Below are 16,628 nucleotides of genomic sequence, written 5' to 3' on the forward strand. Positions count from 1 at the left end.
GGGAAAGAGAAACATGGACGTGTCAGTGTTTCCCCTACCTGACTAAGGCAGGGTGGGCCACCTTGGCTCTGGTGGACTCAACCCAAAAGAGTTTAGCTTCAGCTGATCTTAATAAAATTATTCTGTTGATCGGAACGGTCCTTACGGCACTTTTGGGAAACGATCTACGGAAATCCCTTGAGTATTTATTTGTTTACAAGATTACTTGGGTTTGGCGCCCCCCCTTGGGTTGTGCCGTGGCGGAGATCTTTGTGGGCTATACTCTGCCTTGTCTCAGGATGGTAAGTTGGTGGTTGAAGATATCCCTCTAGTGGTGTGGGGGCTGTGCTTTGGCAAAGTGGGTGGGGTTATATCCTTCCTGTTTGGCCCTGTCCGGGGGTGTCATCGGATGGGGCCACAGTGTCTCCTGACTTCTCCTGTCTCAGCGTCCAGTATTTATGCTGCAGTAGTTTATGTGTCGGGGGGCTAGGGTCAGTTTGTTATATCTGGAGTACTTCTCCTGTCCTATCCAGTGTCCTGTGTGAATTTAAATATGCTCTCTCTAATTCTCTCTTTCTTTCTCTCTCTCGGAGGACCTGAGCCCTAGGACCATGCCTCAGGACTACCTGACATGACGACTCCTTGCTGTCCCCAGTCCACCTGGCCGTGCTGCTGCTCCAGTTTCAACTGTTCTGCCTTATTATTATTGGACCATGCTGGTCATTTATGAACATTTGAACATCTTGGCCATGTTCTGTTATAATCTCCACCCGGCACAGCCAGAAGAGGACTGGCCACCCCACATAGCCTGGTTCCTCTCTAGGTTTCTTCCTAGGTTTTGGCCTTTCTATGGAGTTTTTCCTAGCCACCGTGCTTCTACACCTGCATTGCTTGCTGTTTGGGGTTTTAGGCTGGGTTTCTGTACAGCACTTTGAGATATCAGCTGATGTACGAAGGGCTATATAAATACATTTGATTTGATTTGATTACTTATCATTTTGGTGTACACTCGAGACATTAATCATCTCAATTGTAATCACTCATACACAATCCCAGCCCAATCTAACCACTTTTTAGACACTAACCTGACACTAACCTGTTTGTGTGTGGCCTCTCGTACGTTCAGAATTTTTCCTCGTAGTGGGAAGACACCATAGCGATCTCGCCCAATGACACCAAGGCCGGAGACGGCCAAGGACTTGGCCGAGTCTCCCTCAGTCAGGATCAGAGTGCATTCTGACGAGTGTTTACCACCTGGGGGTGAAGACAGAGGTAAGACGTGCAGTTCAGTGTGTGTTTAAACAATTTAGTGTTCCCCTCATTTTTTATAAAAAGGGGTGGGCACAACAACCTAGCTCTGTTCCCCCATCCTAATTTTAAGTCTTCAACTAGTTTCAATATAAACATTGGTAAAAGAGGCCCTCTTGATGGATAAGTAGATTAGGAACATCGTAGGGCTTATGCACACAGAGCAGTGTAGTTGTGGTTGTCTTACCAGCATCGTTGGCGTCGTCAAGCTTGGGGATGCCTTTAATCTTGCTGTACTTCACTGAAGAACACTTCTTGTTGAGTTGTGTCTGGGCCTTGAACTTGACCCAGTTCAGGATACTCTCCACGATGCCACAGTTGGTCGCCTGCAGACAAAATAAAGAATTTAATATGATATATCATTGTTTAATATTCCAGGTGAACAGAGAACACAAGAAAGGACCTGGAACTGATTTTAGAGATCATATGATACCAATTCAATGTAAATAACTTCCTCTCTGTGAGGAAACAGTGTATGTGAAGAGTGAAGGCCCAACATCACATGTATACATTTAGGAGGTAGTGATATTTCATTGTGGTAAAGAACAGCCATTTATGAAGAAGAATCTCCTTACTGCTCTGATGAACTTCTCAGACAGAGGACACTTAGAACCAAAGCTCTTGGTCTGGAGGGTCATGTTCTCCTTGGTCTGGGAGTCAAAGGTCGGGTTCTCGATCAACGCATTCACAAACACCCAGATGTGGTTCTTCACCTGAGTCAGACAAAAGTAAAGCACTAAGATGGTAGCTGAACGTTACATTAAGTTGCTCTTATCCCAGTTCACTAACAATGGAATTACTAGTAACACTATTGTAGTAACACGATAGTAATAACACATTAATAAGATGGTAATAAATAACCTGGAAGGGTTTGACTGAGACACCAGCTTTGTTCTTCTTCTTCACCACTTCTATCAGCTTGGCTACGATCTGGTCCACCACATAATCAATGTGTCTGCCACCCTGAATGACACAAAACAAGCAGTGTAGTACATAAAACATGTCTGATGTGGTTGAAAGTGATTCAAGTCATACTACAACATGTGAATAGCACCTAAATGAACACGCGTCCCAGTATATTTACACATGCAAAACGCACTTCATTTCTGTCCATTATTCCTAGACTGGTCAAGTCATAGTTTTCCAAATCAAAGGGTATAGTTCTGGTAATATAACAGACTTAACAACGTAATTCCCTGAGGGGATGTTACCTTGGTGGTGGCGATACTGTTGACGAAGCTGATCTGTTGGAATCCCTTCTCACTCATGGTGAGACAGACCTCCCAGCGCTCGTTGACCGACTCGTTGACCACCTTCAAAGCCACGCCCACCTCGTCTAGCTTGTCCTTCACGTACAGGTCCACATAGCTGCGGAATCCTGTCACCTGGGAGGAGAGGGAAAGGACAGGTGAGAGCATAAACTGGGTCTGGATTGTGGCTCCGGTTCTGGAAAAGTTATTAGCAAATGACACTGTATTGAAACAGGTGTAGTGAAATTGGCCGTTATATTTCATTTCAAAATGTTTCGACCAGGGTCTTCCAAGACTTGGCACCTTATGTACAGCATGTATTCTGTGTATATGGGACAGCCCATCTTACTATGTGTGGTTAAATGGGGAGGGGCTTACAGGGAGTTTCTTCCCGTTGAGCATGACTTTGACGCCCTTGCAGGACCCAGCGATGTCGTAAGCCCTCTTGGTGAGCAGAGCCACGATGTCCTTGTCCAGCTTCTCCATCTTGAACTTGGACAGGTCCGGCTGGAAGGTCACGCACGTGAAGTCGTCCCCGTCAAAGAACTTGATCTTGGAGTCGCTCGTCTTCCCCATGTTGTTCTGCCAAGTCTAGGGAGAGGGAGAAAAAGGGGGAGAGAGATTGTCATGAAATGTACTACATTCTTCACATGTTAAGGAAACTAGAATGAATCATGAGGTTGTATTGTGAAACTCTATCAAAGAGATAAGAGTTAATTAAAAAGCCCTGTGCACTGATTGAACAAACTATCACTATTTTGTTGAGTCATTTCACTGAAAGTGACAATTGTAGGACAAACCACAAAAACCATCTGGTTTATGAGAAACTACAGAAATCCCCCAAAACTATGTAGAATCCTACAATATCAACGTAGAATCCTGTGAGACCACACCTGACAGTGAGAATCAACTCATACTCACCCCCTCACAAGTCACATACTGTACTCCTACAAAACAACCACTGGTGCTTAGCTGTTTGAAGAATTCTCTTTTCAAGGTTGACTAAACAACAGATCGCAATCACGCTGTGCTTTCTCGTTGTCTGTACCTGTTTGAAGCTGTGTTTGTACTCCTTGCAGGCGGTTTCCACTGTGAACTTTGTGCTGAAGATGTTGCAGAGTTTAGCACCGTACCCGTTCCTTCCACCTAGGAGGAAAACAGAAGGGAGACGTGCTTTCATCCGTGGAGAAATTGACCTATAGTCATTCACTAATTCCAGTGTAGTGGTACTAAGCACTGCAAGGGGAACTACAAAACTATTCAGCTATTCAGTAGCTAAACATTTCAGGTTAGACGTTCTGTCTAAAGCTTTATCGAAACCATATGAAATGTTATTACATAAAGGGACAAAGAAAAATTCATAAATGAATTCGATTCTCGTTTTCAGAGTGATTTTTCCCACCTGTGACTTTCTTCTGCTCGTCGTCGTAGTTACTGGAGGTGAGGAGGTGTCCGAAGATGAGAGCGGGAACGTACATCTTCTCATCTTTGTGTTCCACCACAGGGATGCCTTTACCATTGTTCCAGATGCTGATGGTGTTGGACTCACTGAAGGAAGGGGACGATGAGCGTAGGAACAAACAAAGAGTTGAAAGAACTTCACAGGACAGCCAGAATCAGCTGTACTAACCTTTACATTAAGATCATAAATAACATATTGGTAAAAAAAATGTTTAAAATAAAATAAGATGTAAAATTATATTTAGTTCAATAAACATAAATCTAGCCAGACCTTTCTGGCATGTAAACATCAACATTTCACAATACTGCAACCAATCCCCATTTGCCAAACCAGTGGATTTAGGACTGTGATTTTAAACACACTGTAGAGCAACACAGCAAAACTAAATAAGCCCAACGTGTGATGATTTAAGCTCTGGAACGGGGCTCCAACATTCATATAAAACCATTATAAATTCCAGCCCTTGAGAGCAACAGAGAAGAAGAAAGGAGAAAGCACAGAGAGATATGAAAGGGCAGGGTGGTAGAGAGAGATATGACAGGACAGGGTGGTAGAGAGAGACATGCAGACAGGCCTGGCCTCACAGGGAGGAGACAGGGAAGCTCTCTGAAGGACACTCTGACGTTCAGCAGTCTGCTGTGTGTGCAGATTGCTGTGGATGTCGTGCCGTAGGTGAACAGCATGTTAAATGAGCTCCCTGAATTGCAGAGCCAACTGTTCATTAAGACCTCTCTCCCTCTCCCTCTCTCGCCCCAGAAATCTATCAGCCTCTACCACAACCCCCTGCTGCTAGCTAACACTGTGCCACAGATCAACGTACGGCTAAATACCCCACAGAACCATGCACAACGCTGGCTTTAAAACACACACACACAGACATCACAGTGGGCAGATCACTTAAACAAAATGGATGCTTCGCATTTTTCAAATACATTCTCCCACAGAAAAAACTGCATGCCTTGATAGTGCCTTCAGAACATATTCACACCCCTTGACTTTTTCCACATTTGGTCGTGTTACAGCCTGAATTTAAAATTGATTAAATGTAGATTTTAGTCACTGGCCTACAAACAATAACCCATAATGTCAAAGTGATATGTTTTTTGAAAATTGTACAAATCAATAAAAAAATGAATAGCTGACATGTCTTGAGCCCATAAGGATTCAACCCCTTTGGTATGGCAAACCTAAATAAGTTCAGGAGTAAAAATGTGCTTAACAAGTCACATTATAAGTTACAAGGACTCTGTGTGTAATAATAGTGTTTAACATGATTTTTGAATGACGACCTCATCTATGTACTCCACACATACAATTATCCGTTAGGTCCCTCAGACGAGCAATGAATTTCAAACACAGATTCAACCACAAAGACCAGGGAGGTTTTCCAATGCCTCGCAAAGAAAGGCACCTATTGGTAAAACAAAAAGCAGACATTGAATATCCCTATGAGCATGGTGATGTTATTAATCACACTTTGGATGGTGTATCAATACACCAAGTCACGACAAAGCTCCAGGTGTCCTTCTTAACTAAGTTGCCGGAGAGGAAGGAAACTGCTAAGAGATTTCCCCATGAGGCCAATGGTGACTTTAAAGCAGTTACAGAGTTTAATGGCTGTGATAGGAAAAAACTGAGGATGGATCAATCACATTGTCCTTACTTCACAATACTAGCCTCCTAACTGAGAAGTGTACAGAATAAAAATATTCCAAAACATGCATTCTGTTTATGACAAGACACTAAAGTAATACTGCAAAAAATGTGGCAAAGCAATTGTCCTGAATACCAAGAGTTATGTTTGGGGCAAATTCAATACAACACAAGCATAGTGGTGGCTTTCCACCAGACACTGGGAGATGAATTCACCTTTCAGCAGGACAATAACCTAAAACACTGGAGTTGCTCACCAAGAAGACATCGAATGTTCCTGAGTGGCAGAGTTACAGTTTTGACTTAAGTATTCTTGAAAATCTATGGCAAGACTTCCAATTTGACAGAGCTTGAACAACCAATTTGAGGTGTGCAAAGCTCTTAGAGACATACCCAGAAAGACTCACTGCTGTAATTGCTACCAAAAGGTGATTCTAACATGTATTGACTAAGGGGTGTGATGTGAATACTTATGTAAATGAGATATTTCTGTCATCCATTTTCAATAAATGTGCTAAAAACAATGAAACATGTTTTCACTTTGTCCTTATGGGGTAGATGGATGACATTTGTTTTCAATTCAGGCTATAACAAAATGTGGAATAAGTTAAAGGGTATGAATGCATTCTGAAGGGACTGTATATTTATAAGGCTACTTAGTGAGCTGAACTACTGGGCTGCAGGCTTATTTTATTGGTCAACCAGAACCATTTCCATGGACTAACTCCGCTATTTTATTTGATCAATCACTGAAAAGCCAGTCTAAAAGCCAGTCTAGAGAGACCTACATTCTAACAGCAAAATGGTATTTGTCAGGGGGAGCCATTGTTCTCCAATGACGAGAAGCTGCTGCACCTACCTAGGCAGCATCCACTGCACAATTTCTAGGGGGGGGTGGAGCTGCTATGCTCAAATGACTTTTCCAACACTGCTACGCATGACCTCAAGGGGAGCAGACGGCTCTGCCGTCATAGAACAGAACTGTTAAACAGAACTTATGATAATGACGGATAGATGACAACTAACTGCAACAGAGGGAAGCTGCTGTGCCTACCTATGCAGCGTGCACAGTAGGGTTTTTGGGCTCAAACTGGACTTGACTACTGATTGACAACTGCTTACTGTGCATGTGTACTTACGGATCAATGGAGATCTTTATGGTTGACATGCTCTTATCCCGCTGTTTGTTGTCAGCTGCGTTGACTGTGGAGTAGAGAAAAACATGTTCAAAGGAGAAGTAGATTGCAGGGATTTAATTGTGTTGATAAGACTATCGAGAAGATAATCACATTTTCATCAAGAACTTTAGACACACTTGAGAATCAATAGACTAAATGTTGCCTGGCCTATAAAATCCAAAACCACATCCTTTCAAGTCTCTCATACTGGAAACATATTGAAAAGTCAAATAGCCTCAGTCGAGTCTCCTGACAGTTATACGGTTTGGTTGGCCTGTTTCATTTCAAGCTTTTGCTTGGGTTGTAAGGTGACATTAGGTGTGGACTGACCCTGTGCGAGTTATGTCTAGTCAATAATTATATAGCCGTGGTAGGAACTAGTGAATATTTGAGCAGCGAGGACAGACTGCTGTCATTACCTTATCACCACTATAAAACAGCTAAATTAACACTGTGTGGAGCAAAAAACTAATCTCCTGTCTTCTTCCATTGCATGCGACTGATTTCCAGTTGCTTGATCACTCAAGGTAGTGCCTGGTATAAACATACTGTATCAGGACAGGGTATTTATCAATGCAGAAGCCTGACATTTTGCAATACAATAATTGGTTGTACCCCATATTGAATGTGCCAGTCAGCCAAACACATAACATAGACCAGCAAATTATGCTGCTGCCGCTTGTCTTAATCAGTGTGTAACTGACAACCAATAAAAGATTTCATCAGACGGCTCTTCATTCCAGACAAATGGCTACATGAGTAAGAGCAAGGAGGAGGGGGGCCAGGCTGTCCACAGAACACACAGGAACAAGCTAGCTCCTCTACACAACAGGTTAAATGTAATAGATGTTACAGATATATTGTTGGACAAGATAAAAAGCTTGTTTTCATCTCGATACCATCCTACCTACAACAATATATTTACTGAATGTACTGTAAGTCTGTCTGGAAAAGAGTGTCTGCTAAATCAGGGGTTCCTAAACTTTTTCCACTCGAGGGCCCCCCTTTCAGCGTTGGGGAACATCCTGTGCTCCCCTGCGCCATGTCTATTTTTATGGGCATAAGCACTGTTCATGACACAAACTGTTCACACCCCTCTTGTTGGTACACATTTTGTCATGGGGTGCAGAGAAAATGTTGCGGTTTTAAAGCTAATTTTCTTGCAATTCTATACATTTTGCCATGTCTAATGTGTATTTGTGTGATTTGAGTGACAAAAAAATTACAACAATATCTATGGAATAAAAAAACTTTAAAAAACGTTAGCTGACATGGACTAGTTGATCTGGATATTTCTGAAAAGTTATAAATAGCTCTCTAAGGTATGCAATGACTAACATGACAAGAGAAACTGATGTAGCACTAACCAATTTCAAAAGTGCACCGTGGGCATTCCACTATTACAACTTCAAAGAGAGTAAGTTTAAAGCAGGGCGGAGTTCCTTTAAACAATATATACACTAACAATATACACGACCGTTCAAATGTTTGGGGTCACTTAGAAATTCTTGTTTTTGAAATACATTCTTTAGTCCACTAAAATAACATCAAATGTATCAGAAATACAGTGTAGACATTGTTATTGTTGTAAATGACTATTGTAGCTGGAAACAGCAGATTTTTTATGGAATATCTACATAGGCGTACAGAGGCCCATTATCAGCAACCATCACTCCTGTGTTCCAATGGCACATTGTGTTAGCTAATCCAAGTTTATCATTTTAAAAGGCTAATTGATCATTAGAAAACCTTTTTGCAAATAGGTTAGCACAGATGAAAACAGAGTTCAAGTAACAGACACATCTCAACATCAACTGTTCAGAGGAGACTGTGTGAATCAGGCCTTCATGGTCGATTTTGCTGCAAAGAAACCACTACTAAAGGACACCAATACGAAGATACAAGGACATCGCTGCTGGCCAAACCCTCCCCTAACCAGACGATGCTGGGCCAATTGTGCGCCGCCCCATGGGTCTCCCGGTCACGGCCAGCTGCAACAGAGCCTGGACTCGAACCCAGAATCTCTAGTGGCACTGCGACCACTGCGCCACTCGGGAGGCAAGCAGAAGAGACTTGCTTGGGCCAAGAAACACGAGCAATGGACATTAGACCGGTGGAAATCTGTCCTTTGGTCTGATGAGTCTAAATGTGAGATTTTTGGTTCCAACCGCTACATCTTTGAGAGACGCAGAGTCGGTGAACGGATGACCTCCGCATGTGTTATTCCCACCGTGAAGCATGGAGGAGGAGGTGTGATGGTGCTTTGCTGGTGAGACTGTCAGGGATTTATTTCGAATTCAAGGCACACTTAACCAGCATGGCTCCCACAGCATTCTGCCGATACGCCATCCCATCTGGTTTGGGGGGACAGCAGTGGAGAAGGAGAGAAGTTAAGTACCTCTGCGTACACATCACGGACAAACTGAAATGGTCCACCCACACAGACAGTGTTGTGAAGAAGGCACAACAGCGCCTCTTCTACCTCCGAAGGCTGAAGAAATTTGACTTGTCACCGAAAACCCTCACAAACTTTTACAGATGCACAATTCAGAGCATCCTGTCAGGCTGCATCACCACCTGCAGCGCCCACAACCAGAAGGCTCTCCAGAGGGTGGTGCGGTCTGCACTACGCATTACCGGGGGCAAAATACCTGCCTTCCAGGACACCTACAGCACCAGATGTCACAGGAAGGCCAAAAAGATAATCGAGGACAACCACCACCCGAGCCACTGTCTGTTCCCCCTGCTACCATCCACAAGGCGAGGTCAGTACAGGTGCATCAAAGCTGGGACCGAAAGACTGAAAAACAGCTTAAATCTCAAGGCCATCAGACTATTAAACAGCCATCACTAACACAGAGAGGCTGCTACCTACATACAGACTTGAAATCATTGGCCACTTTGGAAATGGATCACTAGTCACTTTAATAATGTTTACATTTCTTGTATCACACATCTATGTATATACTGTATTTTATACCATCTATTGCATCTTGCCTATGCCGCTCTGTTATTGCTCATCCATATATTTATATGTATATATTCTTATTCAATTCCTTTTCTTAGATTTGTGTGTATTAGGTAGTTGTTGGGGAATTGTTAGATTACATGTTAGATATTGCTGCACTGTTGGAACTGGAAGCATAAGCATTTCGCTACACTCGCAATAACATCTGCATGTGACCAATACAATTTGATTTGAACTTGGGACTATCATTTGTTTTTCAACAGGACAATGACCCAAAACACACCTCCAGGCTGTGTATTGGCTATTTGACCAAGAAGGAGAGTGATGGAGTGCTGCATCAGATGACCTGACAACCACAATCAACTGACCTCATCCCAATTGAGGTGGTTGGGACGAGTTGGACCGTAGAGTGAAGGAAAAGCAATCAACAAATTCTCAGCATATGTGGGAACTCCCAAGACTTTTGGAAAAGCATTCCAGGTGAAGCTGGTTGAGAGAATGCCAATAGTGTGCAAAGCTGTCATCAAGGTAAAGAGTAGTTACTTTAAAGAATCTAAAATATATTTGGATTTGTTTAACACTTTTTTGGTTACTACATTCCATATGTGTTATATCATTGTGAAGACATCAAAACTATTATTCTACAATGTAGAAAATAGTAAAAATAAAGAAAAACCCTTGAATGAGTAGGTGTGTCCTAACTTTTGACTGGTACTGTGTGTGTGTGTGTGTGTGTGTGTGTGTGTGTGTGTGTGTGTGTGTATATATATATATATTTATACAAAAAATCTACATTTTACATTTGAATCATTTAGCACAGTGGTTCCAAAACGTTTTTTTATTTATATGACATAGCAAAGTACACCTAAAATAAAATCTAACTCAACCAAAAAGATTTTAGTCAATTAGCAGACTCTCTTATTCATAGCGACTTACAGGAGCAATGAGGGTTAAGTGCCTTGCTCAACGGCATAGACAGATTTTCACCTAGTCGGCTCGTGGAATCAATCCAGCTGCTTTTTGGTTCACCGTTATTCTACCTTGAGGGAAGGCCCATCAGAGGCCAATACAGTAATACCACAGCTTAATAAAAATGAACTGAGGGCTTTAGCTAGTTCATAATGACCACGTTGTCACCTGTGTATGTTCTGTTTTAAAAGATCCTGATAGACTTACCAAGAATTTCATCAAAGATTTTGTATAATCCAGGGACATAAGTGATTTCTCGTAGATTCATCCCAAGGTCTTCATCGAAAACCCACATTTGCTGAAAGGGGCGAAATAAATATATTTATTTATTAAACATTCATAATACTTCACTACACATCAACAACAAAGAGCAACACCAGATTTCTCTGTTAGATCTAGGTACAGAACTTGTTGTTGTTGTAACTAATGTTGTTTAGAATATGAGTCTTCTGTAGGCACAAAACAGGAGTGAAACAGGAAGATGTTACCCACCCCCAAAAATTTGGAGCACAATTTTGTTTTCTGTTGCACCCTCCTGAACACAAGCTAGAGGTCTACAGACATGATGAACCTAACCCACCTGGGTGACAGGTTCCACAGAGCCGATGTAGGTGTCTGGCCTCAGTAGGATGTGCTCCAGCTGGGTCTTCTTCTGGTACACCCTCTCCACTGACATCTTATCTCCTCCCTTCTTCTTGGCTCCTCCTCCTCCTCCTCCTCCTCCCTCCGCCTTGCCCCCATCACCCCTGCCGTTCGCAGCTGCCGCCGCCGCGGCTGCCTCCTCCTCCCTCTTTTTGGCAGCATTCTTCTTATCAAAGAGGGTCTGGTATTAGACACATGTGCACAACTTTGTTAAAAATTACACTAAAGATAAATAATTGAACTCTGTGTCTGCAGGCACTAGCAGCTGATTATCAGAGCTGCCCATTAGAAAAGGCACAGCAGTAGCCGTTTTTTCCCCACTTCTACTGTTTGGATCGTCCGACTAGTCCAGTGTAGCCTCAAAATGTTCCTTCAATGCTCCTTTACGCTTTGGTTGGTTGCTCGATTAGTGGGTTGGATGCAACTTGGAAGGTTTACTTGGTTAGGCTAGTTGCCCGGCACACACGCACGCAGAAGACACCATTGTTTAAGGCAGTGGATCTCATTGTTAAATGCTTAGGATTGCACCTAAGGAGAGGCCATAAAAGTGACAGTGCTTGAGGAGCAAACTTTATCAAATAAAAATGTAAATACTGCTAGCATGGTCAGCCTGCGGGAACAATTTGGGCTGCAGGGGATTTTATATCCCACCCCAAGTTCTGAGCCAAAAAAAAGAGCATCTTTTTAAAAATTATATTTTTGTAATTTGTTGGGACATAAAAGACTAAAAACACCAGCTCCAAGTATTCCTACGCATTATAGAGATACTGTATATGTGATTGTATACACATATTAGTAAGGTTTGAAATGATTATGTTTTAGTCAAATATATCTGTTGCGGTCAATTTCTTTGTATAGAAATTATTTGTAATTATATTCCAGCCCCCTGACCATCCGCTCAAGAAAAAATACATCCCGTGGCTGAATCTAGTTAATGATCCTTGATCTAAAGTGTATTTGTGTGGTAAGGTATACAATTGATCCAGAGCCCTTGAGCATGCAATAAGACTATATAAACTGTGTAATAACAAACACAGTGGTTGAGAATAATGCAGTCCCTGTCACCTGTGGCACTTGAGACCAGTTTAAATTTCTCTATGGGGAGGTATCTGAGCAACAGACCCTCACAATGCTCATCAACCTTTTAGTAACAAACAGTGGACCAAAGAAAGTTCACCCAATATAGTCTGTGGTTCACCCCAACTCGCACAGCAAGTCATAATCAGCTTATCAAGCCAAAGCATCCATTTAGCTCACATGATAGTTCACCACTCTGGGATAGTTGCTTTGATAAGAGAACTACAAAAAAGCAATATTGAGAGAATTAAATACTAGGTCTGCTAAGAACCTAATCTTGGTTGCTTAAACGATCTGAAAGAATCCTGCATGACCTTGAGACGGCATTCCAGCCTGCGTCTCACGGAGGATGTGTGAAGACTCCAGGCATTAACTCATGAAGCAGGGTGTAAAACGTGTTTTTATTTAACTAATTTATTATATTGAATGTAGGCTACCTATTCTGTGTGTCCATGTGTTAAAAATTGCCTTGGCTCAGAGGCTAGGCTACCGGCAATGGTAATACACATTGTAGCCCAGTCTAGCCATTTGACCATCCCGTTTTACCCGGAACAGTTTCAGCAATTTGTCAGCAAGACGCACCAATTAATATAGGCCTCACCAATGGCAATCACTGAACATCATGTTTTGTAAGCGAAGTCTATTTCCATTCATCAAATGGCGTGAGTTATTTTGAGTGGACGAACATGCACAGGTAGCCTACTTTTTGAAGTGATTTGTTTGACAGTCACATGAAAATGCCATGACTGGTTGTGTTCATGTCACAATGAAAGGAAAATATTTGTATGTTTAAATGACATCTTTATTATTAGGCCCATAATAATAAGTACCTGCACTTGCTCAATACAGACCCTCCCCCTATGTCATGGTTTAATTCACACTCTAACCGCTGGATGTTGCACAGAACACAATACAACTATGTAGAGTTCATCCAAATATTATCTTCGCTTTTTATTGTGAGACTCTAAAAACCAGTGTGAAATGAGCCACATTAAGCATTCAGCCTATTCTATAGGGCATTCGGAAAGTATCCAGACCAATAAATTACATATAAAAACAGGTTTTTAGACACGTTTGCTCATTTATAAAAAATAAAACTGCAATATCACATTTACATAAGTATTCAGACCATATACTCAGTACTTTCTGGAAGCACCTTTGGCAGTGATTACAGCTCAAGTCTTTTAGGGAGTGACGCTACAAGCTTGGCACACCTGTTTTTGGGGAGTTTCTCCCATTCTTCCCTGCAGATCCTCTCAAGCTCTGTCAGGTTGGATGGGGAGCGTCGCTGCACAGCTATTTTCAGATCTCTCCAGAGATGTTCGAATGGTCTCAAGTCCAGGCTCTGGCTGGGCCACTCAAGGACATTCAGAGGCTTGTCCCGAAGCCACCCCTGCGTTGTCTTGGATGTGTCTCTCAGTCCCTGCCGCTGAAAACATCCCCATAGCATGATGCTGCCACCATGCTTCACTGTAGGGATGGTATTGGCCAGGTGATGAGTGGTGCCTGGTTGCCTCCAGATGTGACGCTTGGGATTCAGGCCAAAGAATTCAATCTTGGTTTCATCAGACCATTCCTTCAACCTCATGGCTTGGCTTTTGCTCTGACAACTGTGAGACCTTATGTAGACAGGTGTGTGTCTTTACAAATAATGTCCAATCGATTGAATATACCACAGGTGGACTCCAATCAAGTTGTAGAAACATCTCAAGGATGATCAATGGAAACAGGACGCACCTGAGCTTAATTTCTAGTCTCGTAGCAAAGGATCTGAATACTTATGTAAATAAGGTATCTTTTTTATTTCAAATACATTTGCAAAAATGTCTAAAAACCTGTTTTCACTTTGTCATTATGTGTAGATTGAGGGACAATTTTAATTTAATCAATTTTAGAATAAGGCGAAGGGGTCTGAATACTTGAATACAACAATAGCCCATTTCATGGGTGCACAATCTCTATTTTAGGTTGTACAGTCCAATATGAAGGTTCAATATGCACAATAGGCTATAAGCTGATTTCCCACAGTTAAAGTTCTCTAATAAGAGCTGTGTGAACTTTACACAGTTGTGTTCTGTGAGTGTCACAGCTGATCACCCTGCCTGTTCAGGGGCAGAACGACCTTGTCAGCTCGGGGGTTTGAAATTGCAACCTTCCGGTTACTAGTCCAACGCTCTAACCACTAGGCTACCCTGCCGCCCCTAAACCGAGTTTGTTTTTAGTAATCTCTCCTCCGTCAGGCTTCTTCTTCTTTGGACTTTATATGCCATCTGGCAACCAACTTTACGGTGCCTTACCACTACCAACTGGACTGGAGTGTGAACCTCAGTTTATCTTTCAATCACCCACGTGGGTATATACTCTTAAAAACCAATGAAGAGATGGGAGAGGCGGGACTTGCAGCGAGTCAAGCATCACAAATAGAACCAAGTTGTATTTTAGCGCCTGGCTACGCAGACGCTTGCAAGCCGTGTGGGTGCAATGATTGTATAACATGCATGTGTACATTTAATTTGGAAGGCAAGCAGTGTGGTAAGCATGTAATACACAAAATAGACTGACTGGAAAGATGATTTCCCACAATTCCTGCCATATGGGTGAAGATGCTAATATTTGTGTTATCTCTAGACAGTTGTGTTCTGTGAGTGTCACTGAGTAGGCTGATTCTTCAATTCATGGGAGCAACATCAATATGTTAGGCTGTACAGTGCATGCGGGTATGCCCCCAATGCAATTCTAAAGTCAACCAAAAACATTTGTCAAATTAACTAGTCCAAATATAGCATGATTCCACTATTTGTATCCGTTTGAATCACTTTCAATGGTGGACTTTTATTTTGGAGGCGAACCGCAAATTCCACTATTGTGGCTAAATCCTTATGTGACTAGCTTCACACAGGTCCCAAATTGTGCCGCTGCATTTACGGGTTGGAAGCTGCTATAGCTAGCTGGCCAAATGTCGTGCAAATACATTTAAGGAATATGTAAGCATATTTTTTTATATAGATTAGGCTACCTACGAATAACTGTATTTTGAGACACATTTAAGATTCTATATTCAAACGGCGTGCATGCAAAATATGCAAACTGACCATCAATCACACTTGACGTGTATTGCAACAAAGAACTTTTTGGGGCATTGCCATTGGCCAAGTGGCTCATTCACCCGTGCCTTGCAGGAAAGCAATGTTGCCTAATGACATCATCATGTTTACGAAAAAACAATGTATCTTCTAACGTTGTTGGACCAATCTGTGATAGTACTTGTGCCGGGCAAGCATAGCTAAATTAATATACCAAAGTATGGCCCGTCTTTAAAAGGCGCATGCTAGTTTAAAGGGGTGTATTAGCTGCTGGCTAGTTAGCATCATCACTGGCCATTTTAGAATGTCCAGCTCGTGACAATCTGGAATTTCTCTCGTGCATCTTGGCAAAATGATGAACGCTACCTGGAGCGATAAAGTAAGTCTGTCCAGTAATCCAACATTTAACAAAATAGTAACTTACCACCCAAGTCAGACCCCCGCTTCCTGCTGCGCCGTTGGACATCTTCCTTTTGTTTCCCTAAATGTTCGTGATGCTACTAGCAGATAAAATACTGAAAAGTCCTGCATACAATATAGTCCATAAACTCAGGAATTATTTCAGTCAACGGACCACATTGAGATATTTTCTGTGTTCGTACCAGTTGAAAAATGTCTTGTCAAAATAGTCCCGGATGAGGGAGTGTATCGCGGCTATTGTTAAAATCGACGAGCGGTGGTTAGAACTAGGCCTGAAATCCTCAACAAAGCTTGCTTGCTACTTGCCTAGATTTATAAATTACTGTACAAATTCCAAACGTTAAATAGTTTCACAACATTTCATGTAGTACAAAATCAATTGAAATAATGTATAAATAAAATAGTTTTTTAATACGGCTGTAATTTAATACCCTAAATGTTCATTCAGAAATAAAAACACCGCCGCCTGCCTCCATCCGGCTCCACCATCCGCACGGCGACAATCCCAACAGCGTAACCCACCAATCCGGTGATCGCTTTTCGAGGCGCCGGTAATTCAGCGAATGAAAAAAATACATGTACTTGCAATTTGTAACCAGTAGGTGGTAGTAGAAACACACCAACCGCAGTACTTTTTCT

At 42.1% G+C, this 16,628-nt stretch overlaps 1 protein-coding gene across 8 annotated transcripts in view; it reads right to left on the minus strand.

Moving 5' to 3' along the window:
• The window catches only part of LOC110496426 (DNA topoisomerase 2-beta), a 30,181-nt gene extending 13,627 nt beyond the window's left edge, over positions 1-16,554 (minus strand). For 3 of the 8 annotated variants that reach the window (XM_036953005.2, XM_036953003.2, XM_036953002.2), the window contains exons 1-12: positions 15,994-16,554; positions 11,348-11,590; positions 10,975-11,065; positions 6,792-6,855; positions 3,940-4,085; positions 3,586-3,683; positions 2,916-3,128; positions 2,499-2,672; positions 2,149-2,250; positions 1,863-2,000; positions 1,475-1,613; positions 1,076-1,233 (exon numbers count right to left, since the gene is read on the minus strand). In XM_036953005.2, coding sequence (XP_036808900.1) covers positions 1,076-1,233; positions 1,475-1,613; positions 1,863-2,000; positions 2,149-2,250; positions 2,499-2,672; positions 2,916-3,128; positions 3,586-3,683; positions 3,940-4,085; positions 6,792-6,855; positions 10,975-11,065; positions 11,348-11,590; positions 15,994-16,035 — 1,608 coding nt within the window. In that variant the 5' untranslated portion in view covers positions 16,036-16,554. The remainder of the gene's footprint in view (positions 1-1,075; positions 1,234-1,474; positions 1,614-1,862; positions 2,001-2,148; positions 2,251-2,498; positions 2,673-2,915; positions 3,129-3,585; positions 3,684-3,939; positions 4,086-6,791; positions 6,856-10,974; positions 11,066-11,347; positions 11,591-15,993) is intronic. The other 5 variants (XM_090208859.1, XM_090208857.1, XM_036953004.2 and 2 more) reach the window with 3 other exon arrangements.
• Between the last annotated feature and the right edge of the window lie 74 nt (positions 16,555-16,628).

This window comes from Oncorhynchus mykiss, chromosome 18 (genome assembly GCF_057628025.1).
Source record: "Oncorhynchus mykiss isolate SJ-2025 chromosome 18, ASM5762802v1, whole genome shotgun sequence".
Taxonomy (NCBI): domain Eukaryota; kingdom Metazoa; phylum Chordata; class Actinopteri; order Salmoniformes; family Salmonidae; genus Oncorhynchus; species Oncorhynchus mykiss.